At 40.7% G+C, this 25,362-nt stretch overlaps 1 protein-coding gene across 1 annotated transcript in view; it reads left to right on the top strand.

The window, feature by feature from the left end:
* The window catches only part of dnah6 (dynein, axonemal, heavy chain 6), a gene marked incomplete at both ends in the record, with an annotated part of 64,523 nt that overhangs the window by 21,043 nt on the left and 18,118 nt on the right, over positions 1-25,362 (top strand). The window contains 28 exons of the mRNA XM_083982107.1: positions 779-961; positions 1,215-1,355; positions 2,600-2,821; positions 3,761-3,908; positions 4,518-4,675; positions 6,688-6,819; positions 7,074-7,245; positions 8,063-8,209; positions 8,361-8,434; positions 8,538-8,692; positions 9,284-9,515; positions 9,602-9,754; positions 11,763-11,903; positions 12,852-13,094; positions 14,656-14,823; positions 15,021-15,256; positions 16,383-16,527; positions 16,831-16,947; positions 17,607-17,730; positions 17,905-18,101; positions 18,374-18,577; positions 19,883-20,008; positions 20,142-20,306; positions 21,517-21,584; positions 21,807-21,987; positions 22,444-22,623; positions 22,835-23,068; positions 25,073-25,208. Of these exons, the coding sequence (XP_083838233.1) occupies positions 779-961; positions 1,215-1,355; positions 2,600-2,821; positions 3,761-3,908; positions 4,518-4,675; positions 6,688-6,819; positions 7,074-7,245; positions 8,063-8,209; positions 8,361-8,434; positions 8,538-8,692; positions 9,284-9,515; positions 9,602-9,754; positions 11,763-11,903; positions 12,852-13,094; positions 14,656-14,823; positions 15,021-15,256; positions 16,383-16,527; positions 16,831-16,947; positions 17,607-17,730; positions 17,905-18,101; positions 18,374-18,577; positions 19,883-20,008; positions 20,142-20,306; positions 21,517-21,584; positions 21,807-21,987; positions 22,444-22,623; positions 22,835-23,068; positions 25,073-25,208 (4,582 nt within the window). The remainder of the gene's footprint in view (positions 1-778; positions 962-1,214; positions 1,356-2,599; positions 2,822-3,760; positions 3,909-4,517; positions 4,676-6,687; positions 6,820-7,073; positions 7,246-8,062; positions 8,210-8,360; positions 8,435-8,537; positions 8,693-9,283; positions 9,516-9,601; positions 9,755-11,762; positions 11,904-12,851; positions 13,095-14,655; positions 14,824-15,020; positions 15,257-16,382; positions 16,528-16,830; positions 16,948-17,606; positions 17,731-17,904; positions 18,102-18,373; positions 18,578-19,882; positions 20,009-20,141; positions 20,307-21,516; positions 21,585-21,806; positions 21,988-22,443; positions 22,624-22,834; positions 23,069-25,072; positions 25,209-25,362) is intronic.

Here is a 25,362-nt window from a genome sequence, read left to right as displayed (position 1 = left end):
GCCCCCATCTTTGCTCTTGTATTCACTTAATGTGAAACCGTGGCTGACTTCCCCTGACTGTGTGAGCACTAGTATATGAATGGTAATGTTCATTTTCAGTCATTAGAAGTAGTAGAACTTCAGCATCAGCATAAACTCTGATGACAGCACATCACATCAAAGTTTAGAGCTTGCAACATCAGCCCTGAGTCTTTAAGGATGACTCAGAACTACACTGAGAGTGGGTCATCTCTCCTATAAACTTATAATGTTCTCCCTCTTGTTGTATATCACTGCCCTAATGTCTTTTCACTCTGTTGACAGTGTATGTTTCTGATTACATCTGAATAATTTGTTGCTGTAGTTATCTCCCTTGTTTTTCCTCCTCCCATTTTCATTTTTAACAAGGAGCGTTCTGTTACAGCTTTTCTTAATTTAAGGTTTGTATTTTACTTTGTTAGGGATAACTTTGATTACACTTTTTGGAGTTTTTAGAATTAGATAATTAGTTTTGAATTACTTTTGTATTGATTTCCACTTAACTGCTTTAACTGAGGGAGTCTGTCACGCACTGTGTCTCCAGGAAAGACAGAGAGAGCGTGCCCCATATTTATTGTAGCTCTTAATTGCCCTCTGTCTAGTCCAACTCTTAAAAACCAGCATCTTGGGTACCTGTGAAGATTATTTTGCTTAAATTAAAAAAGGGTTTTCACAAAGATCAATGCATACTGTAATCCTACCCTCTTTTACCTGCAGCCATCTAATCAACTCTCTTTTCTTATCTGTGCTGTCCCTCCAGCTCCCGGACCCAGTGCGTACATACTTGCTGGAGATGTTTGAGTACTATGTAGAGACGGGTCTCCAGTATGTGGTGAAGTATTGTACTCAGGTGATGCGCCAGGTGGATATCAGTAAAGTCACCACTCTGTGTTTCCTGTTGGAGGCACTGTTGCTTGGCGAAGGAGGACCAGACCTGAAAATGGTATTTTAAACAACAACAAACAGCCACTTGACTTCAGTCTATTTCAGATGATGTCGCACAATCTATTAGTGCAGTTCATTGCAGTTTTGCACAATATCCACTTACACTAAAACCCTACAGATTAATTGATGCGGCAAAAACATTCCATACTTGACAACATACTTGACACTGTGTGTACTGTATTTTGAACCACGATATCACTCAGTGAACAAGCTTATTTGCACTTTTCCTTTTCTATTTGTGTTGGTTTCAGGATTCCAAGAATCTTAACCAAGTGCTATGTCAGACCTTCATATTTTGCTACCTATGGGCAGTAGGCGGCAACCTGACCGGTTCTCACCAGGAGGCTTTCGAGACCTTTGTTAGAGAGCAGGTTGAAAAGAACAACATTAAGGTATTTATGTGCACACCCATCCAGAGAATGATACAGAAATAGATGAACTGCATGACAGGTTTTTGCACAATATAGGAGCATTTGCAGACACCATGTATTTTAATAACACACATACACACAGACAAAATCTTACAAGTATGTCTCGGATTTCCAGCTTTGCTGTTACAACTATTTGTTGCCACAGAAAGAAAATCTTGTCTCTCAGCCATATAACTGAGTGTCAAATCCATTTGCATGCACATTTTCTGGTATCACCATCAAATATGTGAAAAGGCCTGAAGGTTAGCTCATACATATTACATGTTGCTCTGAAGTACACTTGACACTGGCTGTATCCATCTGTAGCACAGCTAATCTGAAAGGGGATTATGCTCTTATATGATATCAGACACACGAAATGAAGACATTCAGAAAGCGCATCCATTTTATACTTAGTGATATCCTCAGTGGTATTACAGGAAACATATTGGAAAGGTAAATCAGATTTAAAAAAAAACGTATTTGCCAAAGGTATAAAAGTCCATTGCATATCGTCATATTGCCATCTTTAGATAATTCTGAATCATTGATTACAGTATGATGGAAATAATTTTTATTTGTGAAGAATGAGGTGCAGACCTTTTCGATGAAATACTGTAGGGTGGAGGGTTATGTTATGAGCCCTTCAGCGCAGCAGGATCCCAGCAGGAAATGGGAAGATAATTGTTTGAGAGGTTTGACTTCTCTAGCAGTAGAGGCAGATGATTAAAGAAGTGTCTTACTGACAGAGATAAAAACACAGCAGGCTTGGAACATACAGTAGCTCACTTAGGTGAAGTTGCAATGAGCAAGTGACTAAATGGTGAAGAAAGGCAGTGTTAGATCCCCGCTAGTTAGCCCCTTTTACTAAGGCTTTTTACTGGACCAGCTCTCCGTTTAAAGGGTCAGTTCTCAAGATCTAACAGTAGAAATTCTAGAGAATGTTTAAGCTGGTGATGAGGAAACTCATCATCTTGGGAACCACAACCTTCCTTGACAGCAGACAATCATCTAGATCATCCCACATCCTTCCAAATAGGGAATTTATATACAAGTCACATGTCACAAGAAAACTTACGTAACTTACAATCAAAAGCAATAAGCAACAAAATACAGTGATTTTTCATAATATCAGATCTCTAAGGTTTTTTCACACATTACATAGAATTTTATTTCAAGTAAGTGCTATGTTAATTATTTTGCATTCTTCTGTCCTTCCTGCATAGCTTCCAAAGTGTGACACCCTGTGGGACATGTACATGAACTTTAACAACAAGCGTTTGGTGCAATGGGGGACAATAATCCCTCCATTTAAATACGACAGAGAGCAGCCGTTTTTTGAAATACTGGTTCCCACCACCGACACTGTCCGCTACGGATACCTGATGGAGAAACTGTTGTCTGTGCAACGTTCAGTACTCTTCACTGGTGACACTGGAGTAGGCAAGGTGAGGTTTCCTAGACAGTTTGAATGCAGTAAGGGCACTCTGTCACTTTTGTTGCAATTTTGAAAAGGTGACAAAAGATTAGCTTGTCCGTGATCCATGGATACACAGACACACCATCCTTATGTACAGTATAAGTCTTGGAATAAGATAGTCTACTACAGGTTATCTTTGTCGGATGGCAGCAGCAGGGACCAATGTACATGTACTATGGGCAATTTCTAAATTTGAAATTTGGAGATAGATACTGTAACAAGATATAATGAAAACATGTTTAAAGGGATAGTTCAACGTTTTGGCAAATTGGCTCATTGCCATAATCCCTATGGTTTTAAGAGTAGGTTCGTTACCTTTAATTGTTAGTGCAAGCTATTTTTAGAATGGTGGAGCAGAGCCGTGAGCTGCTCAGAGCTACGCTACGGAGGCTATTGGAATTTCTTGGTTTCCCTCATCAAACTCATCAAATACACAATCCAACAACTCCAAAACACTCTGGTGGGCAAGTTGTGACCTGCACATTCACCACGCTATGAGATAATAACGGAGCCTCCATAGCATAGCTCTGAGCAGCTCACGGCTCTGCTCCGCCGTTCTAAAAATAGCTTGCACCGACAATTAAAGGTTACAAACCTACTCCTAAAACTATAGGGATTATGGCAATGGGCCAATTTGCCAAAATGTTGAACTATCCCTTTAAAATTGAAATTAATATCAGCAATACATACTAAAACCATAAACATGAACTGAAGCTAACTGCTGCTATTCAGACTATAGACTAAACAATAAATACTAAGGTCATTGTAGAATACATTTTCAACACCACAGTGATGAGTGATCGCTGAGCTTTGATCCTCACAGATAGTGTAGACTCTAAAACATGATGAACACAAGGCTTTTGGTGTCACCGTTATCAAATCATTTCTGTGTGTCTCTCCCTTGCAGTCTGTGGTGGCTCGGGGCCTTCTTAATAGTATCCAGGCAAAGGCGGGATACCTTCCCATCTACGTCACCTTCTCTGCTCAGACCTCCTCCGCGTGCGTACAGGAGATCATTGAGTCCAAACTGGAGAAAAAGAGGAAAAATATCCTGGGTAGGATAACAACTTTATTTGAGGCAATAACTTTACTCGTAACCCCAGAAAAAGAAGCGTACCTGTCATGCATATAATCCATTACTGCTGACTTAATGCTGGTACACATCATCTGCATACCACTGTAGTAGACAGCAGGGACTCGTAAAAGTACTATATATGTATACAGTCAACATGGTCAAGATGGCCCAGTTTTAACCATTTTTAAAGCCAAAGCTACCACTGCAGCCACACTTGTTTATTATGCATCTATAGGGATAACATCTGGATCACATGATGTAGCTTCTATTGGTTTACATCATTTTGCGCTACAGCAACACACCAGTTAAGAACGGCTGAAACAGTTTTGGCTCACAGCTACACTGCTGTGCAACTACCGTAGTCACATGCTATATGTAGGAAATCCCAAAACTAAAAAAAAAGGTAATCAGTTATGTATAAATGAGCCAAAACATGCAACACTGGTAATTTTGTTCATTTACTTTGTTCTGTTCACTTCCCACTTCTTCAGTCCACCTACAAATCAGCATTGTGGCCATTTATTTAACTGTCAGTGTTAAATCTGTTAATCCTTACCCAGTCTCATATTTTTTTTCCTTGTTCCTGCAGGTGCTCCTGGTAACAAGAAATTAGTTGTCTTTGTTGATGACTTGAATATGCCTAAGCTGGACAGTTATGGCTCTCAGCCCCCAATAGAGCTCCTGAGACAGTTCCAAGATTTTTCTGGCTTCTATGACAGAGCTAAATTCTTCTGGAAGAAGATCCAGGTACGAATGCACAAATGATGTCTGCTCATTTGCCGTGACGATGTGTGTGCTTCGAGCTGATTTCGACTGCTCGAAGTTCCACAGGTGGCTATTTATGCAGTTTCCTATAGATATGTTTATAGGAAACAGAACAGTAAATGCAGCTTTCAATCATTATTCAGAGCAGATGAACCTCATAGTGGTTACTGAAACCAGCTGTTGTTGATCAGACTATACCCTCAGTCTGTTAACGTCTTGTAAGCTTCAGGCTCTAGTTTTTTGTTTACGTACACACATGCCAAACACAGTACAGAACACCGGCCTGCAAACAAGACACTTGAGGAGTTACTGAAAAGCAACATCCAATCTGTCTTTTTTGCAGTCATGCAGAAGCTGTGGTCGATACACACAGATAAAATCAATATTTTTATTGTTCTCTGACTCTGGAGGACTGCAAACAACAATTTTTTGTAAACAGGATTTTGTAATGTCTAGGGTTTGTTGAGTTTTCTGTTAAGTGGAAAAAGTATTCTTTAGTTGTTTTTTTTACTCAGTCAGCATAAGTCTAATTTGCCTTCCAGTGAGAGTAATGAATACTGTCCATTTATATGAGAAACACATTTATCTTGTGTGCCTGTGAGTTTTTGCCGCGATTAACGTTGTTGCAGACCCATATTTGTATTCAGCAACTGCAGGAAAATCCTTGCATGAACTTATTTGATACAACAAAACACTTTGTGTGACCTGTGGATGGTATGTAATGTCTTGTATCATAGTTTAGTATGTGTGCTGTGTGTGTGTTGGTGTGCAGATATGTACTTGTTTGGCTGGAGTGAACATAAGCAGAAACCACACCTGTGTGTTCAGATTAATCTTGAGTGATAAAACGCAGTGCACAACAGAAAGACAACATAACACATATACAGAACATTCAGGCAGTGCTGTCTGTTATTTGATTGGAGAGCAAATGGTACCATATTTAAGGAATCAGGTGTATTTTTTATGTTTTAGTGGTCCTGATAATGGAAGGACAGGCTTCAGAACAGCAGTGGTAACATTGCTGCTTAGCACTGGAGACAGCTGATGAATTTACATATGGGAAACATGTTGTGTATATTTTCACTCCTTTCATATTTTGTTGTGCCTAGGACTTATGGCGCTTTTCCACAAGCGCGGTACGGCACGGCTCTACTCAGTTTTTTTGCTTTTCCACTAGCCCCTAGTACCTGGTACCTGGTACTTTTTTGGTAGCGCCTCAGCCCGGGTTCCAAGCAAGCGGAAGCGATACTAAAATATGACGTCAGTGGACTGACTGCCTTCCACTGATTGGCCAGAGCGCTGTCACTGGAAGAGTCACGCGCGCAACCTCCGACATGAGAATCAAACCCGCTAATGTTGAAAACACACCGACAACAGCGCCCACTGATCTCTACTGAGACTGTTGTTGTTCTTTTATGTGAGTTAAATGATGCTGTGAGGAAAACCACGCTGTGGTCCGTAATCGAGGTGCAGGCGAGTGAGTTTGGAGCTGACGAGAGGATTGAAAAAGGAGAGAGAGACGACACGGCCGTGATATGACGACCCCTGCCCCCACTGAGGAGGAACTATGAAGAACTCAGCTGTAATGGAAAAGCACCTAAACCGAGCCGTACCGTGCCGTGACTGTGTAGTGGAAAAGCACCATTATATTGTTTCTGTGTTGTCCATCAGTTCATCATCACATTTAATTGAGTACAGCATCACAGTAACACCTTAATGAAGCCTATTAAACTTTGCCACAAACATTAAAGGTCTCAACGTGAGGATGGACTGATTAGATTTTGGTAGCTAAAGATCAAAGGTTAAGGCCATGGTGACCTCACAAAACATGATATTGACCCCGTGATCACATCATCTCAAGAACTCTTCATAAAATGTTACTTTTGCCATGTGAACACCGACGTCACAATAATATTTTATATAATTCTGGATTTTCAAAAATCCAATCCGAAACTAGAAATAGTGGCATACTCTAACTTTCTCCCTTCCCGCAGGAAATGACCATTGCATCAGCGTGTGCTCCTCCGGGCGGAGGACGCAACCCTGTGACCCCCCGATTCATCCGCCACTTCACCATACTGTGTCTGCCCACGCCCTCAGAGCAGAGCCTCAAACAGATCTTCACTGTCAGGATAAACACGTGCATCTACACACTCGCACTCACAACAGACTCACAATCAATGTACAAAATAATATTACTCTTAATGAGTTGTCACATCTGCTTTTACAGCTTTAAAGCTCTATCATATCTCACTCCTACTCTAGCTCTCTCACTGTCCCATATCTCCATTTCTGCCACTGCTTAAATTTTCTCAAGTCACACTTAATTTCTTCTTTCATGCTTGATACAAACTCTTTTCCTTTCCCATCCTTCCTTCAGGCCATCCTCAACGGTTTCCTCAGTGATTTTGCCCAAGCAGTGAAGGACTGTGCCGGACAGATTGTGAATGCAGCTGTGGAGATATACGACCGCTTAAGTTTGGATCTGCTGCCCACTCCAGCAAAGTCCCACTATGTATTCAATCTCAGGGACCTCTCCAAGTGCGTCCAAGGTGAGACATGATCACACAAATTGTTTGTAGCACCGGCACGGAACTCATTTGATGTCTAGGACAAAGGACGGTTTCTGTTGTTACATCTGCTATCGACTAATGGCCTTGAGTCGTTCCAGAATGACAGCACCAACAGAAAGCATATATCTACAATATTTGCATTTGGTTGAGTTTTAAAAATGTTATGCATGAAGAGGTAAACATAAACACAAGAGACAAAGGAAAATATGCATTAGAATTGAAACACATGAAGCTCTGGTATAAAGTTTGTACAACATCTCTTTTCCTAAACAGCACAAACCAAACTTTGGGTTTGCTGACTGATGGATACAGAGAAGGTGTAAATCTTTGTTTAGCAGCTCTTTACCATCCAGGGCACAAGATTCATTTATCTCTTTTAGCCACATTACCAACACTTATAAGCTGTGTCTCAGCCTCATGCTTCCAAATCGTCTGCACCATCACCCCCGCGCTGCCTCCTTTCCGTCTGTCCCTCCCTCCTCCTAGCCAGCAGGCATCATCAGAGCATGAGGATGAACAGAAGTGACTTCTACCACTGTTTTCTACACGCTGCTTGTTCAACATAGACTAAATGCATTACTCAATCGGAGTGCCCATTATATACAACACTGTTGATGAGGGTTAATAAACCAGTGCCCCCTTCTCCCGTCTTATAGGATATACAACATATTGTGGCATTCTTTTACATTTTATTTGAGCAATTTTCATCATCTCCTTTTTTCATCACATTGAGCTTAAGTTATCGCAGTAATTCCATATTGATTTCAAAGTGATATTTTTCTCTCTTTATTTTCAGGCATATTGCAGTGTGAATCAAGTCAGGTGAGAGATAAGAACCAGATCTTCCGTCTCTTCTGCCACGAGTGTCAGCGAGTGTTCCATGACCGACTCATTAACAGCCAAGACAAGATGTATTTCAACACCATCGTCTGTGAGATAGCCAGTAAGTGAGAGCTCTCATGTTTTAAAGACACAACCTGTTTGAATCCTACACACTGCACTTCATATTACTGTACTGCACTTTCACCTTTTTTTCACATTTTTACTAGTCAAAGAACTCTCATCTTTTGACCAGTATTCTTTCTTTTTTCTAGTGAGATATTTTGATATTAGTTTGGAGCCATCATACTTTGTGACTCAGCCTATCATATTTGGAGACTTCATCAAGGTCAGTTCTTCATAAAGAAAGTGTTTGATAGGTTCAGAAAACGTTTGATTTCATTGTTTACACCTCACAGCTTTTATTCCGTCCTTCTCATAAATCCTTGTAGGTTGGTGCAGAGAAAGAGGATCGTCTGTATGAGGACCTGACAGACATAAATAAGATTCAGACTGTCCTCCAGGACTACCTCGATGATTACAACATGACCTTTTCCAAGAAGACAAAACTGGTTTTCTTCCAGGATGCCATCGAGCATGTCTCCAGGTGTGTACGTGCAAACTTGCACCACTGAGTTTCTCACATTTACCGTATTTGTAATTGTGCAATAGCACTGTTTATCTGGCACATACACACTGAAAACTTTGGCGATTGAAGCACAAAACCTATCTTTTATTCTAGCTTTCATCTGAATTTTATATTTATTTTACAGTATTTTACTTTGTTTTTACTTGTACAGTAGTTGCTTTTTTTTTTTTTTTTTACTTATTTATATATTTATTCTCTCATTTATTACACATTTTGTCTTTTTATTTCTTTTACTTTAAGTGTGTCCAAGCAGATTTCCGTCAGTATGATAATCAGTAATGTTGTGACAGTTTGTATAAATTAAATTCAACCTTTATTCCCACACTGTACAGCCTACCCATGATGACACGATACATAAGTTTAGTGATGGCGCCATTCAATACTTACTATAGGGACGTCCTCCACTAAGGATTTTCATAGCTGAATCTGATTCGTCAGATTTTGCCTTTAGTTGACTAATACTACTATATTTTATTATTTTAATATTATATTATTTGTATTTTCTTGTTGTTACTAGTGTTGTCTCTGATGTGGCCTCTCATCCTACAGGATCGCCCGTATGATTCGCCAAGAGAGAGGCAACTCCTTGCTGGTAGGGGTGGGAGGAACAGGCAAACAGTCACTCACTCGGTTAGCATCTCACATTTGCGGGTACCGCTGCTTTGAGATCGAGCTGAGCCGCGGCTACAATTACGACAGCTTCCATGAGGACTTGAGGAGGCTCTACAAGATGGCTGGTTTGGAGGGCAAAGACATGGTCTTCCTGTTTACGGACACTCAGGTATGAAGAAGGCTGATGTGAAAGAGGCCACTACTTGCACAATCCTGGTATTAATATTGCTATCAACTTTCTCTTGCCTGTTGTAGATTGTGGTGGAGGAATTTTTGGAGGACATCAATAACATGCTAAACTCTGGTGAGGTGCCCAACCTTTTTGAGAAAGATGAGTTGGAACAAGTCCTGGCTGCCACTCGCCCTAAAGCCAAACAGGCGGGACTCAGTGAGGAAAACAGGGATGAGGTATGTTCAGTCGCAATAACGTATTCCGGTAGTAAAGACGTAGTTCAGTACTGTAAATGTTTTAAATAAAAGCCAAGTCTCAAATAGATGCCGGTCCCCTATACTGGCTGGACCTGTCTACAGGTTTGAGCCAATAAAAGCAGGTCTCAATTATTTCTATTTTCTGCAAGTTCTTGTGAATATACAAAACCTCTCAAAGCCCACGATCGCCCATTTGAGCAGTTTCTAAGCTGCATCCTTTGTGCTAGAGTTGTCAAGCCTCAAAATTTAAATGCAATCCGACCCATTGGTGTTGAAGCCTGGATCCGATGCGGTCAGACTCACGAGCGTTAATTCACGGCCCGAACGTAGACAAAAAAAGGGAAGCCTGTGTGGTCCAACCCAACCTGGGTTTTCGACCTTACCTTATAATAAAAATAATAAATTTTATAACACACTTTTACAAGTGCTCAAAGACGCTTACATAAAAATAACAACACAATTAAAATACAAAAACAATGTAGAAGATCAAAAAGAGATATGAAATGAGATAGGATAGAAGAACAGAAAATTAGACATGTTTAATTTACAGATTAAAAACCAGTTTTTAAAAGGTGGGTTCTTACTCTTTTAAACAGTCCTGTCCCATATCTCAAATAAGAGCCAGGTCAGTTGAGCAGTTGAAACATTGTATCTTCTGGCACCTTTCTATCAGATCCAGCATAAACGTATTCAGCAGGTTGAACAACACTAGCTGGTCTGTTCACCACTGCTCCTTCCTTGGACCACTTTTGATAGATCCTGACCACTGCAGACTGGGAACAGCCCACATGAGCTGCAGCTTTTCAGATGCTCTGACCCAGTCGTCTTTGTCAAACTGGATCAAATCCTTAAACTGCCCATTTTTCCTGCTTCTAACACATCAACTTTGAGGACAAAATGTTCACCTGCTGCCTAATACATCCCACCCACTAACAGGTGCCATGGTGAAGTGTTATTCACTGTTATTCACTTCACCTGCCAGTGCTCATAATGTTACCTTGATGGGTGTATTTGCCACAAACAGATGGATTTGATGAAAGTGATGCAGGTGGAAAATTGCCAAAATTGTGTTCATCTGTGTCTCTGCTTGTTAGTGATATTTTTTGTATACCAGTTTCATTTTGTAGCTTTTATTGATATAATTTGTTTTATTTGAACCACTAAGTTAATTAAGACTGTCTTTCAAATTTCCATGAAATGTATGGAAATGAGACTTTTGAAAGAGGACAAAATAATGACTGTCCGGACTGATATTTTTAATCTAAGTAATGCAGATGTCTAGAGGGTGTCTTTTTTTCTAATTGATTCCAATGGATTCCCGTAAGGACAGTGGTTTGCTCAAGGTTAAGACTTATTATGCACTTAAAAAGACAGTCTGACATTTGGTTAAATGTGGTTATTTGCTTTCTTGCCAAGAATTAGCTGAGATGATTGATCCCACTTTCATTCTGTACTGAACATGTGCAGCTACAGCCAGAAGACAGTGAGCTCAGCTTTTCAACAGGGGGAACAGCCTGTTAGGGAGGACTGATCCCTGAGGGCACCCACAACTGAAAGGGGCTGACTCTGAGGCCAATTTACTGTCACCAATGGCAACACAGAGTCCTCACACAGAGATTTGAATTGACCAGCATAAACCAACACCACCAATGCCCCTGTAACATTTAGGGTGCTGAATTAAATCATAAGCTCACCAAAACTGCAGTAAGAAGTGCAACTAACTGACCACTGTGAGTTGCTTAAAGGTAATTAAGCACTTACATAACATTTCAGACACAACATAACATCTCAGACACAACACGCATTAACACAGTGGACCAAAGTAGTCATAGACTCTGGGCAGGAGCTGTCAGTTAAAGTCAGTGTCCTAATGTGAGCTGCAAGAAAACATAATCCTTGTTCTTTGCTTGCTTTGACCAAACCTCACAGTTACAGAACCATCTCTGCATTTTCATGTGTGTGTGTGTGTGTGTGTTGATGCCTTCAGGTGTTCCAGTATTTTATTTCTCTTGTACGGAAGAAGCTACACATAGTGCTGTGTATGAGTCCAGTGGGTGATGCCTTCAGGTCCCGTTGTCGAATGTTCCCTTCATTGGTCAGCTGTTGCACCATTGACTGGTTTGTGCAGGTATGCTCATCTGCATTACATTCCCATCACACTGCTGCTCCTCACGCTTAGACTGAAAATGTCATCTCTTTCCACTCACTTGAATTTTGACATCAACCTGCCTAGGGACTATGGATAGAAATCAGCCTATGGCTAGAATCTGACATTTTCATATAAATGTTCATTAATATGCACTGTTCCTATTTTAACTAACTAACTAAATAAATACAATTCATATCATTATATTTGCCTTCTGTTTGCATGCTGAGTTTTTGTTTCAACTCCTGTTTTATTAACTGTAGTAGTAGAAGCAGTAGCAGTATTTAAAGGGATAGTTCAACATTTTGGCAAAGGCTCATGGAATTTCTTGGTTTCCCTCATCAAACTCTTCAAATACACAAAACTACAAAACAACTCCAAAACGCTCTGGTGGACAAGCTGTGACCTGCACATTCACCACGCTATGAGATAATAACGGAACGTTATGAGACAGAGTTGTTTTCGAGGTAAATTCATGCAAAACTGCTGATGCGCGTTCCCTTCCGGGGCAGTTTTTCGGAAAGCAGTCTCAACTCTGTCTCGTAACGTTCCGTTATTATCTCATAGCGTGGTGATTGTACAGGTCACACAACTTGTCCATGAGAGCGTTTTGGAGTTGTTGGATTGTGTATTTGATGAGTTTGATGAGGGAAACCAAGAAATCCCATGAGCCTCCGTAGCATAGCTCTGAGCAGCTCGCGGCTCTGCTCCACCATTCTAAAAATAGCTTGTACCGACAATTAAAGGTAACGTACCTACTCCTAAAACTATAGGGATTATGGCAAAATGATGTTTGCCAAAATGTTGAACTACCCCTTTAACATCTTGGTTGAACCTCTTCACAACTATACCCTGTATAATGTTAATGCCTTCCTTCTGCTGCTCCGTGTCTCTACTTACCTCTCTTCCCTTGTTCCTTCTGGTGCCCAGTGGCCTCGTGAGGCGCTGCTCTCTGTCTCTCAGGACTTCTTCCAGAATGTGGACTTTGGCAGTGTGGAGCTGAAGCAGAGCTTCTCAGCCATGTGCGTGGAGATACACGTCAGCGTCACTGACATGGCTGAACGTTTCTACTCTGAGCTGAGACGCCGATACTACACCACACCCACGTCCTACCTGGAGCTCATCAACCTCTACCTGGGCATGCTCAACGTGAAGAGACAGGAGTTGGTGTTTGTACGTTGAACCATCACATCACGAGTTATAAGTTGTCTATTTTGATAGAAATTCTTTGCCAGTAATCTTTGAACTTGCTGCTTCTGAAATGCATTTTGGCTTACATCATAGATTAAGTTAGGGATGTCATGATTATAGATTTTCTTGGTACGATTATTGTCAGAGATTATCGGTATTGCGATTATCACGATTATTATGCATTCATTAATTTCACAACACTATGAATGTGTAAAATCAAATACTGTGTCAAAATATAATTGCATTACTAATTACATACACAAAATGTTGAAGTACCTATTAATACAGTATAGGACCAGTTATTAATCCTCCAGGGGAAATGTTTGAAATATTTAAGTCAATAATTGTCATCTATAACAAATGAGAAATTATGTTCATGACCACATTATGTCTGTCTTCAGACCATTGCACACCGACACCGAAACTGTGCGATGACAAAAAAAAGTGGCCGACCTCACGCTGTGTCAATCATGTTTGCACACAAAGCAAAACACATGTGAAACTATCCATCAAAAAAGTTTGAGACACGTTTGTTTTTTCACACATGTTATTTGCAAATGACACACTAACATTTCTTAATGTACCATTTCAATTACATTACGTTAAACTGACACTAACATAATTTCACCCAGTTACCGTGCATTTACCTTTACTTTGCTGTGGAAAGCCAGGTGGGTATCCCACACGTGCTGAGCTGCTACTAATTTGGCGGCATGTTTTACAGGCTGGCAAACCGTTATCGACTTAAAGTGTTTGTTTAGAGGGAATGAGTCTTCCTCTACCAAACTTTACCACTCGCACACGTCGCTGTTCTGCAACTCGCACCGAACATTAGCAAAGTTACACACACGATTGTTGTGTAACTCTGTTTACATTCCATGATGCAAGTTGCACTCATCTGCCTATATAGTTCTGGCATAACCTTTTTTTGTAAAGTGACGGTATTGAGGAATGCTGATGATTAATTAACCATTCTGCGGTTAATTGTGAAAACAAGTCATCGTGACATCAGTGGGAAGACTATAGCTGTGTCATAATTCATGGTTTGCATTCTTCAGAGGATGCGGCTGAGGAAGGTGTCATCCTTTGTAGCTTTCATGCACCAGAAGGGCTGAATAGAAATGAGACAGTCTGGTCAATTGAGGCTTTACACCGTGCATCACCAGCTGTGCCAGCTGTTACCACTGCATTGCAATGGTCCTTGGTCTAACAGCTGTACTATTACCTGGCAAGCTGAGCTGAAATCCAGTACTGACATTTACTGGTGGCTATCTGCCGTTTTTTTTTTTTTTTTTTCTCGCTTTCAGTTGTGGCACAAAATGAATCTTGTGATCGGTAGGGCCACAAAGGATCCACTTGTTGGTCCCTTCATTGCCAGGAAATGAAGGCCACATTTGTCAGCAGCATTTAAAGGAAACCCTCGAAATGGGACAGTCTGTGGCACAATCGCTCTTCAAATGCAGCCTTTGAAGGATGTGGCCCTGATTTGGGACATAGCCTATATAATACAGGGCATTATGTTTGTGGTTGTGTTCATGAATAGGCCAGAGATCGGGTGAAGAATGGTCTGACCAAACTGCTGGAGACCAATGACCTGGTGGACAACATGAAAGTGGAGCTGTCTGCTCTGGAGCCAGTCCTGAAACAGAAGTCTATCGATGTCGATGCCCTCATGCAGAGACTAGCTGTCGACCAGAAGAGTGCTGACAAGGTCAGTGTGTGTGTGTGTGTGTGTGTGTGAGAGAGAGAGATAGAGAGAGAGAAATACAAGGTAGTATTGTGTCAAACCTTAAAATAAATATTTGGATAAAGTTATAAATAAGATGCACATGAAGCATGACATCTACCCCTCTGATATTTCTGTAGTGTATTTCACTCGCATAATTCAAAAATCTATCCTTGCCACAGGTGCGTGAAGTTGTGCAAGAGGATGAGGCTTTAGCCAAGTTCAAAGCTGAGGAAACACAGGCCATAGCTGATGATGCCCAGAGGGACCTGGATGAGGCTTTGCCAGCTCTGGAGGGGGCCAATCAGGCTCTTAACTCTCTCGACAAGGCTGACATCTCTGAGATCAAGGTGTTCACCAAACCCCCAGACCTGGTCATGACTGTCATGGAGGCGGTCTGCATCCTGCTCGGCTGCAAGTCAGTGTGCTCTTTGTTACTTCAAAAAGACAAGGCCTTTCTCTCTCAAAGATGTTCTAAACTGTTATGTCTGCCCCTCTTGTAACAAACATACTAATGTTATTTCATTCAAATTCATATAAGGAAATACATGTATATCAAATCAGGGGATGAATGCTATTTACATTTTTTTTGTTGCTGTTGTTTTTTTTCCTGTTATGAAAGGCACGGCTAGACAAGGTCAAAGGTTAAACTGACTGTACTTCACATTGCAATTAGTGCAACATTTCACACAAATCCTTAATATTTTATATGACTCTCGATAAACAGGGATGTAATCTGTAACTAGCCTAAGTGGCAGAGACAACCGTGAGGTGGTCATTCTAGTTTCATAACAGAGGAGCTAAAGGAAGAACAAGTCGGGAACAGGTCAGAGGGTTAAGGACAGACCAGGCATCAAGAGACTGTTTTATATTTATGTGTGTTTAGCTCAATATGAATGGCAAATGATAATCCTTAGGCAGACAAGGTTAAGTGAAAACAAAAAAAGTAAGAATATCAAACAATCTCAGAAGATATGGGTCTTTTAGCATCCTGATTCCATTTATCCTGATGATCCATTATCACAATCACAATCATTTTAGTTCATCTGCGTGGTTCATATTAATTGTGTTGACATGTTTTGCATAGAAAACCACCAGCACTATTTCAGTTATTTAAAAAAAAAAAAGGTCATTATCATTATTACCATAATCTTCTCCGTTGTTTTACAGTGTCTCTGCCAAAGGTATGAGATTTAGGCCTATTTTTTAATCACATATATTTTTTTAATCAGCATTCAGGGGGATTACCTTTCCGTCTCATGTCTGGGCACCCTGCTATCTCTTAGATGTCACCAGTCATAATCTGCTGCAGTGCAGTAGCCCTGTATCCTATCCTACTTTAACCTTTCACCACCCACTGTTCTGCCCAGAGCATACTGACAACATATAAAACTTTCACTTGCAGGGATAGGTTTACTATCTTATATACTACTACAGATGTACAAAAACTGGCTACAGTGATACTGAAATTTAGTGAACATTAGATTTTTTCTGAGTTTCCTGTTTTGTTTTTGGGTTTTTTTAATCATGCCTTTTCCTTGCAGACCTGACTGGCTCGGCGCCAAGCAATTACTGGGTGATGCCAATTTCCTCAGGCGTCTGACAGACTATGACAAGGACAATATCAAGGCTCAGATCCTGTCGAAACTGCAAAAATACATCAACAACCCTGATTTCATACCTGAGAAGGTTTGTTTGGATTTCATGTCCTATCACCTGATTTTTTTGGAGTAGGGCTTAGAGTAAACAGATTGTGGTGAAATTAGAGTTCAAACACTTTGTCAGTTATGAACATTTCAGAGTTGTAATGGAAACGGGAAAATAACTGCTTAAGTTTCGATTATTCCATTTTAGTCATACACTTGCCACGGAATTGAGCAATGCAGATTTTGTGTTTGTATATCCTGGTGTTGAATTATGGAACATATTACTGTATAATGTTTCTCAGTATCTGATGCTGGATGTCATGCTTCATTTTTGTCCTGCTCTTAGGTGGAGAAGGTATCCAGAGCTTGCAAATCCATGTGTATGTGGGTAAGAGCCATGGATCTTTACAGCAGAGTTCTCAAAGAAGTTGGCCCTAAGAGAGCAAAGCTGGCCAAAGCACAGGTCAGTACCCTGAAGTCCAGTATGAATATAAGTTTTACCCCATATAGTACATACACACTTGGCTGTTTTATGGATATGACTTAATGGTCAACCATCTCAAAAGTGAACAAAATAAATTGATGGCACCTAAATGACCTACATGAGTGTCACAGCAAAGGGTCTGAATACTTATGTTCCCGTGATATTTCAGTTTTTCTTTTTTTAATTAATTTGCAAAAATGTCTAAAAATTCTGGGTTTATGCTGTCATTATGGGGTGCTGAATGTGGCTTGATGATTATAACATAAAGCTGCAGCATAACAAATTGTGAAAATTTTAAGGGGGTCTGAATACTTTCCATAAGCACTGTACATTAAACTAAATGATAACAATGAAAAATTGAAGAAGAAGGAACAGCACGCACACTCAAAAGAAGAAAAAAGTCTGGAGGTGCTCGGCTATCAAACAATCAAAAAGAAAAGAAAAAAGAAACCGCAAACCAGTTTGTGTGATTAGCCTGTCTGTACCAGTGAGGTATTAAAGTGATTAGAAGGACACTGAGTGTTGCTGGCTTCTTTTGTTTTTCTTTTTAACAATGATAAATTGCCCACATATTGTCAAAATGCTGTATAAATGATGTTGCACTCCATCTTTCTCTTCTTCAATCACAATCCATGCAGAGCGAGCTGGATGCGACCATGGAGACCCTGAGGGAAAAGCAAGAAAAGCTTCAGGATGTGGAGGATCAGATCAGCATTCTAGAGGAACAGTTTGACAACAGCATAAATGAGAAGGAGAATTTGGGTGAAGGCTTCGTACCTGTGTCTTAAACTATGGGAACTGATTCTGTTGTGTAGAAATCTCTGTCCTGTAGTGTGTACCCTGTAGTATCTCTCAGCATTAAAGCAGGTTTCATTATCTATTGAAGGCCAGCTAATATTCCCTGTTTCTGTCCTTGTGACCCTTTTCCCTCCTCAGTTAAAACCATGGCTTTAACACAGGCTCGATTGACCCGGGCTGGGAAGCTAACTTCTGCTCTAGGTGATGAGCAAATACGCTGGCAGGAAAGTGTGGCCCTGTTTGAACAAGAGATCATCAACGTTGTTGGAAATGTCTTCATCGGTGCCGCCTGTGTAGCCTACTATGGGGCATTCACTTCCCACTACAGACAATTGGTAGGTGGCGTGATGTGGTGCTGCTGCTTTCTGTGTAGAGTCTCAGTGCCAGCCAGTACAAACGAAACAATCTGGGCCCAATTGTCTTTATTATTGTATGTATATCTCTTATGTGAAATGTAATTCCTATTATAGTAATAGTATTAAACTGGACTTTTATGTAAAAAAAATTGAGGTGAAGTTTACAAAAAAGCAAGAAGTTCATCCAAAATCTTTCAAGCAAATCAAAAAAACATCTAACATAAAAATGCATGTTTGCTCCCTATCCCCAGCTAATTGAGCAGTGGATGACACAGTGCCAGGAGCTGAACATTCCCATCAGTTCCAGCTTCAGCCTCATCAACATTTTGGGTCACCCATTTACCATCCGCCAGTGGAACACAGAAGGGCTGCCCCGTGACACAGTGTCCACAGAGAATGGGATCTTGGTGACCGAGGGCCGCCGCTGGCCTCTTATGATTGACCCTCAGGATCAGGTGACCAAGAAACCAGCATTAACACAGCTTTAGTTCAGCATCTTTCAGGACGGAGTTTTCGATGTTAAAGGGATATTTCAACATTTTGGCAAATTGGCCCATTGCCATAATCCAGAAAGTTTTAGGAGTAGGTTTGTTACCTTTAATTGACCTTCCGCAAAAGCCCCACCCCCCTTAGTTACCGTTGCTAGCCCGACAAGCTTCTCGACGCCGCCCGAGTGTCAACAGTGTTTTTATATTGAGCGTCTTGAGGCATCAGAGTCTCAGAGGCATATGAGCGCTATATTTATAAATATTAATAATCACTAAACAATCTGACACCACTACAAAATTGCGTGGTCACAATGTAAACATAATGATGATCAAAATAGGGCTTTTATCGATTCATAAATGGCATCATGTGGCGCATCTGCAAGAGAATACGGGTAACGGGACGTGGTGTTTGTGTCGCAGACCGAGACCAGAGCTTCTTCTTTTCTTTTTTTTCTCCCCACCGAGAGGAGAGCTGTGACACCATTCAATCCGCGTAAATACACTAGTGTTTCCTCATACGTACAGCTCCTTCTATTTTTTTTTTTAATTGTCGCAAATACACCGCTGCATGTCTTCCGTTCATTCATCTCCTCATAGCGCTGTTTGTTATTGGCATTCACACACACAGAGCGAGAGAGAGAGAGAAGCGCGCATGCTGCAGCAGTGCGTGGTGAAAGTGAAAGTTGTAAGGTCCGATCCCTTTAAGTTTATTTCTCCGAAAAAGTTCTTCATAAAGCTACACACTTCGTGACATTCAAGGGAAAGATTGTGTCACTGCTGACTCAGTGTGTTATAAAACCTGCTAAATTCACTCAAGTACATAACATTTTTATGAAACAGATTCCCATCTCTGAATTTATTGGGATTTCATTTTAAAATACTGGTTACACAGCTGCAGAAAGAGCACAAAGAACAGAAACCTCTCAAAATAGAAGTTGACTGTCAGAAACAGTCAGAGACAAAGTCACAGACAGATCCCTGCCCCAGGATCCACACACAGTGTCCAGCTTCCCCACATAGAAAGGACACAGATCAGCTCACCCAGACTTACAAACATGCACAGGATGGAAATATTGTCACAGTTTGAATTTTCAGGCCTGTATGTAACTCAAGCTCTCCGTCCTGACCACTGACAAGTCTAGTAGTGTCTCCTGTCATGCTTGAGTGTTTTTCTTTCCTCCTCCACCCCTCTTACTCTGTCTGTTGTTATTTTTCACTTAAAGAGGTCGTCCTTTCATCATAATTGATAGAGGTTATTTCTGTTACACTCAGGCCAACCGATGGATCCGCTCCAAGGAGGGCAAGCATGGACTAAAGGTGATCAAGCTAACAGACCCAAGCTTTCTTCGCACCTTAGAGAATGCCATTCGCATGGGCTTGCCAGTACTACTAGAGGAGGTAGGGACACACCACCCATGTCATATTTAAATAATGTCAAAAGACATTATACATTTCTAGTCCATTAACTTTTTTATGTAGCTTTATTTGACAGTCGCTTGCATATTCTTGTATTCCTGTACTGTGTGAATAGTTGAAGGAGACCCTTGATCCAGCATTGGAGCCCATCCTGTTGAAGCAGACGTTTGTGGCTGGTGGACGAACATTGATCCGACTTGGAGACTCAGATATTGACTACGACAAAGATTTCAGATTGTATATGACCACTAAGATGGCCAACCCCCACTACCTGCCTGAGGTAAGGACGCCACGCACTACTGGTGCAAGCCATTGTGCATGAGAGGCACAATATCAGGTCAAAATGTGGAAGCTTGATAAAAAATGTATGTTTTGTGGAATGTACCCTTACATAGTAGTACAGAGTACCTGCTAATCACTAAATTTAAGCGGCGACAGTTTAAAGCAGAAGTAAGCGGAACATTTGTGTTAATATAAGTCTTAAATAGTTATATCTTCCGACAGCAATCACTTACATAGAGTGTTTGGTCTGAAACACGGGTCTGTCTGTCACTCTGCTCTGCTGTAAGCCGAGGAGAAAACTTCTGTATACTTCCTTGTATCCTACAACCTTTATCCAATGAGGAGAGAGAACGGCATGAAGGGCTGTGTGTGCAGCCAACGGATGCGCGTGAATGTGGTGACGTAGGGACGAGGACCAATAGATCCATGACGAGGGCGGGGGATGCTAACTCCATCGGCTGACAAGAAGTTAGCCAAAACGACCGGATCGCTTACTTCTGCTTTAAGGAACAGCTACAGCATGTAGTAACACAGATTCTATGTTGAATTCTCCTACAATTGCAGCCCAGCTGTCTACTACTGTCTTACTACAGGAGAAAGCTTTTATTGCAGTGTTTATTCAAATAAGCAGTGAGTGAGGACAGACCAGACAGCTTAAATCAGTTGTGTTTGAAACCTTCACATTGGATATGAAAGGGATAGTTCAACATTTTGGCAAATTGGCCCATTGCCATAATCCCTATAGTTTTAGGAGTAGGTTTGTTACCTGTCGGTGCAAGCTATTTTTAAAATGGCAGAGCAGAGCCGTGAGCTGCTCAGAGCTACGCTACAGAGGCTAATGGGATTTCTTGGTTTCCCTCATCAAACTCATCAAATACACAATCCAACAACTCCAAAAAGCTCTCGTGGACAAGTTTTGACCTGGACATTCGCCACGCTATGAGATAATAACGGAACCTTACGAGAAGGAGTTGTTTTCGAGGCAAATGCAGAGACTGCTTGCCGAAAAACTGCCCCCGACGAGAACACGCATCAGCGGTTTTGCATGAATTTACCTCGAAAACAACTCTGTCTCGTAACGTTCCGTTATTAGCTCTGTGAATGAATAATGATGGCTGTCAATCACAAATGATACTGTATGTGTTCTGTTTATTTTTGATGGTTCCATTTGGTGTGTTTTTTAATGTGAGTGTTGGTTTCTGTTTCAGGTCTGTATCAAAGTTACCATCATTAATTTCACTGTGACCAGGTCAGGCTTGGAGGACCAACTACTTGGGTACATAGACACACATGGAAATTATTGCATCTAATCCAAAACATGTAATTCACATTTAAAACCACTTTGTAACTCTTTCTTTGCCCCAGTACAATTTTTTGCACTTTGCACTTGTTTGACCACGTTCTCTGTCTTTTTGAGCTGCTGATATTTGTTTTTTGCTTTTCTCGTTTGTTTTTTTTCTTGCCCTCACATTTTCTCTCCAACGATCTTCCTCCTCAGTGATGTTGTAGGTCTGGAGAGTCCACAACTTGAGGAACAGAGGAATCAGCTGATTGTGCGCATCAATGCTGACCGAAATCAGCTGAAAGACATCGAAGACCGCATCCTTAAGCTTCTCTTCACCTCTGAAGGGAATATACTGGACAATGAAGAGCTTGTTCAGACTCTCCAGGAGTCAAAGGTAAATGTGGAACAAGGCTGTGTCTGTATATACACTGTACATGTCTAATATCAAGGTGTATTCATTATCATCATTACCATAACCTTTCAATGCAATCAAAAATTGTATCATTATAACTCCCCTCTATGTTACCAGTAAGATACAGTAAATGCAGCAGGTCTATGTTCTTTCTACAAAATGTCAATTATGGAGTGAAATACTGGGATGTAGACAAACAATCTGGCAACCTCCATGAGCTGAATGAAGGATATTACAAGAGCAGTTGTTTCAACATAATGGAGAAAAAAAAAGGATTTTATCAGTGCATTTTCTTATTAAAATTAGAATGCAAATTGCTGTACACGTCCACTTCGAATGATAAAAAAGAGATAGAGTGGATGTTGTTTTTTGTTCGTCTAAGAAATATTGCCCCTGTCAAAAACCAGAACTGAGCCTGTGTCCTTGCTGTTACCTCAGGTGACGTCTGAGGCAATAAAGCACCGTCTGGAGGAGGCAGAGGCTACTGAGATAAAGATCAACGCTGCAAGGGAGTGCTACAGGCCCGTGGCCACCCGAGGCTCTGTCCTGTACTTCGTCGTTGCCAGTCTCTCAGAGATCGATCCAATGTATCAGTTCTCACTAAAATACTTCAAACAGGTGAGACAGAGTAACAAGGTTTTATTTTACAACTCACATTTTGCACAAATGTACATATATCGCATTGTAGGATTGTGGCCATCTTCACTATAATTTGTTTGTGAAAATACACAACAGCAAGGCAGTAGATCCAGTCTCAGGAAAGAAAACACAATGAAAAGGCTTTAAGCGCCCATGTAACATAATTATTTCTCTGTTTCACCATTCTTAGGTTTTTAACTCCACCATTGAGACGTCAGAGCAAAGCGACGTGTTGGAAGAGCGTCTCCAGATCCTGCTGGATCAGATCTTGCTCAGTTCCTACATCAATGTGTCGCGTGGCCTGTTTGAGCAGCACAAGCTCATCTACAGTTTCATGTTGTGCATAGAGGTCATGAGACAGCGTGGTGAAATATCCGATGGGGAATGGCTCTACTTTCTAAGAGGAGCTTCTTCCCTGGAAAAGGTGAGGTGTTAAATCAAATCACTAAATTCAGGCTGATGGGGCGTCGTGTGGCGCAGTGGGTAGAGCAGGCGCCCTATATGCAGAGGCTACAGTCCTCGCTGCAAAAAATGCCCAAAAATATACTTAGGAAAAAAATAAATACCAGTAAGTAAATTCAGGCTTATATCAAGAAGGTTGACTTTGTTGTCCCCAAGGAAATGTGTCTTGGACACATACACAATATTAACTATTAAAAACAGGACAAGACAATGAATGAATATAACATTTTCTCATGAAAATTTTATAGAACTTCATGAATAAGGGTAGTAGATAAATATTTATGTCACGCTGTTTGTACATGTTTAATCTCACTAAGGTGAGTTTGACATTATCACACATAAATATATTGAAATAAAAATGATGAAAACATCAAACAACAAAAGACTTTAGAGAAATAGAGTCAATGTCAGCATCCTAACAGAACTTTCTGTTGCAACTAAGCGGTGTAAATGACAATCATCATTCAGACAGCACATGACTGTGTCTGTCACTGTGCACTGAGTAAATACTGAAGAAGAAAGTTGTTGTATGGATGCTTTTTTCTGAAGGCTTTACATTACTTGGATAATGTGTGTAAACTTAAAATTATTTCAGTCTTTTTTTTCTCATTGTTATTAACTCTACAGTACATGGTAGCTAAGTCATAATTTGAATTTAGTTTTAAGTACTGTAATAGCCTAGCAGTGCCATTGCATAAGCTATAGTTTGAATTTATACATATTTGTTGCAACAGGTTTAGCAGGAACTGGGCTAAATAGTTGGGTTACATCCAGTCAGCAATTCTCTTTTAAATATACCAGCATGGCCACCTGTCAACAATAACATTTGACCACATGCACCGAAACAAATGATAAGCAAATGGGTTAATTGTCTGCTGGGGTAGGGAGATAAAGGATTGTTTTTAAGTGTGTTATGAATTCTAAATGAGAAAAAAAAAATCTTCTCATCTTTTTTGGCTCCCAGGTATTCTAATAATCGGAGGAAAATAGAGTAATTTGTCACAGTTTGTTGGCAGGATCCACGTTAACTACAAACAAACAAGGTGTCATTTTGTTTTCCCCCTTGACAAGCCTTCCAAGTTTGCCTGTAGGCAATATTTTACCTCCCTTCCCGACTGGCGAGATAGAATTGACAGACAAAAAGTTTATTGCCACAAAGTGACAGTCTGTCAGGGTTGGCTCTGTCTCTTGGCCCATCTTGTTACTGAGGAACATTGACACTGATGAAAACACAGACAGTAGGAGACAAAGGAACATATGAGTGAGTGAGTTAATATTTCTGTGAACAAGAGATAAGAAAATAAGAGTATCTCTATTTCTCAGCTGCCCATACATACCTGTAACATATAAACATGTCCTGAGCAACCATTGCAAAAGTCCCAATACCTGACATCAGATATAAAAATCCTTCTGGACTCCTTCAGTCAAGTGAGATCAAATAGTTTTCATTCTGTTTTCTCTTTTTCCTCTGTGCTATAATTCTCTATTCTTATCTTCTCCCTCAAACTTCAGTGGGGCAGAGGGATGTGCAGCTGAGGCACTGTTGGTCTGGGCAATAAATAAAGGAAAACATTGAGTAGAATAATGAATTGAAAGACCTTTGAGATTTAGCTCTGGTTTTATTGACAAATTTAGACCGTTTTAAGACCACAAGAGAGATCAATGAGTGCTACCCAGGGATTTATTCCTGTTTTCACCCACCATTTGGCTCTCTTTTATATAGCATCAGTTAGACTAGAGGTGCTGCTTGTCAGCTGTCCTGCTCCTCTCGCTCATGCCGTCCTTCCCTCCCTCTTCTTCACCCCCTGTCCTCTCCCTGCTGTGCATCATATTCACTTTACCCTTTTATAGTCATGATTTTTATTCTTCAGTGGCGCCTCTCTATTCAAGTGTGTCCTCCACCTTTTTCCCCAGCTCCCCCCTTTATTGTTGTAATGTTCCCCTTGTGTATTTCCCTATCTTCCAGGACTACGCAGAGCGGCCAGATGTGCCATGGCTAAGTGATTTTTACTGGCGGACCTGTTGTGACCTGGAGGACACACTGCCTTGCTTCAAGGGCATCTGCGAGGAAATCACAAGAACCCATATCCACATCAGCCTGGGTAACTCAACCTCTTTGTTATTCTGTCAGATCCAGCAACAGTCATTGTATTAATGTATTTAATGCTGTTGTGATAGATTTAAGAAATAGAATGTTTGACGGTGATAAAAAGCGACATTTCTCACTGTCAGGCTTCACTATTCTAATCATTCATT

Source organism: Trachurus trachurus (genome assembly GCF_905171665.1).
Source record: "Trachurus trachurus genome assembly, chromosome: 1".
NCBI classification, from domain to species: domain Eukaryota; kingdom Metazoa; phylum Chordata; class Actinopteri; order Carangiformes; family Carangidae; genus Trachurus; species Trachurus trachurus.
This window is presented reverse-complemented; position numbering and strand designations above follow the sequence as displayed.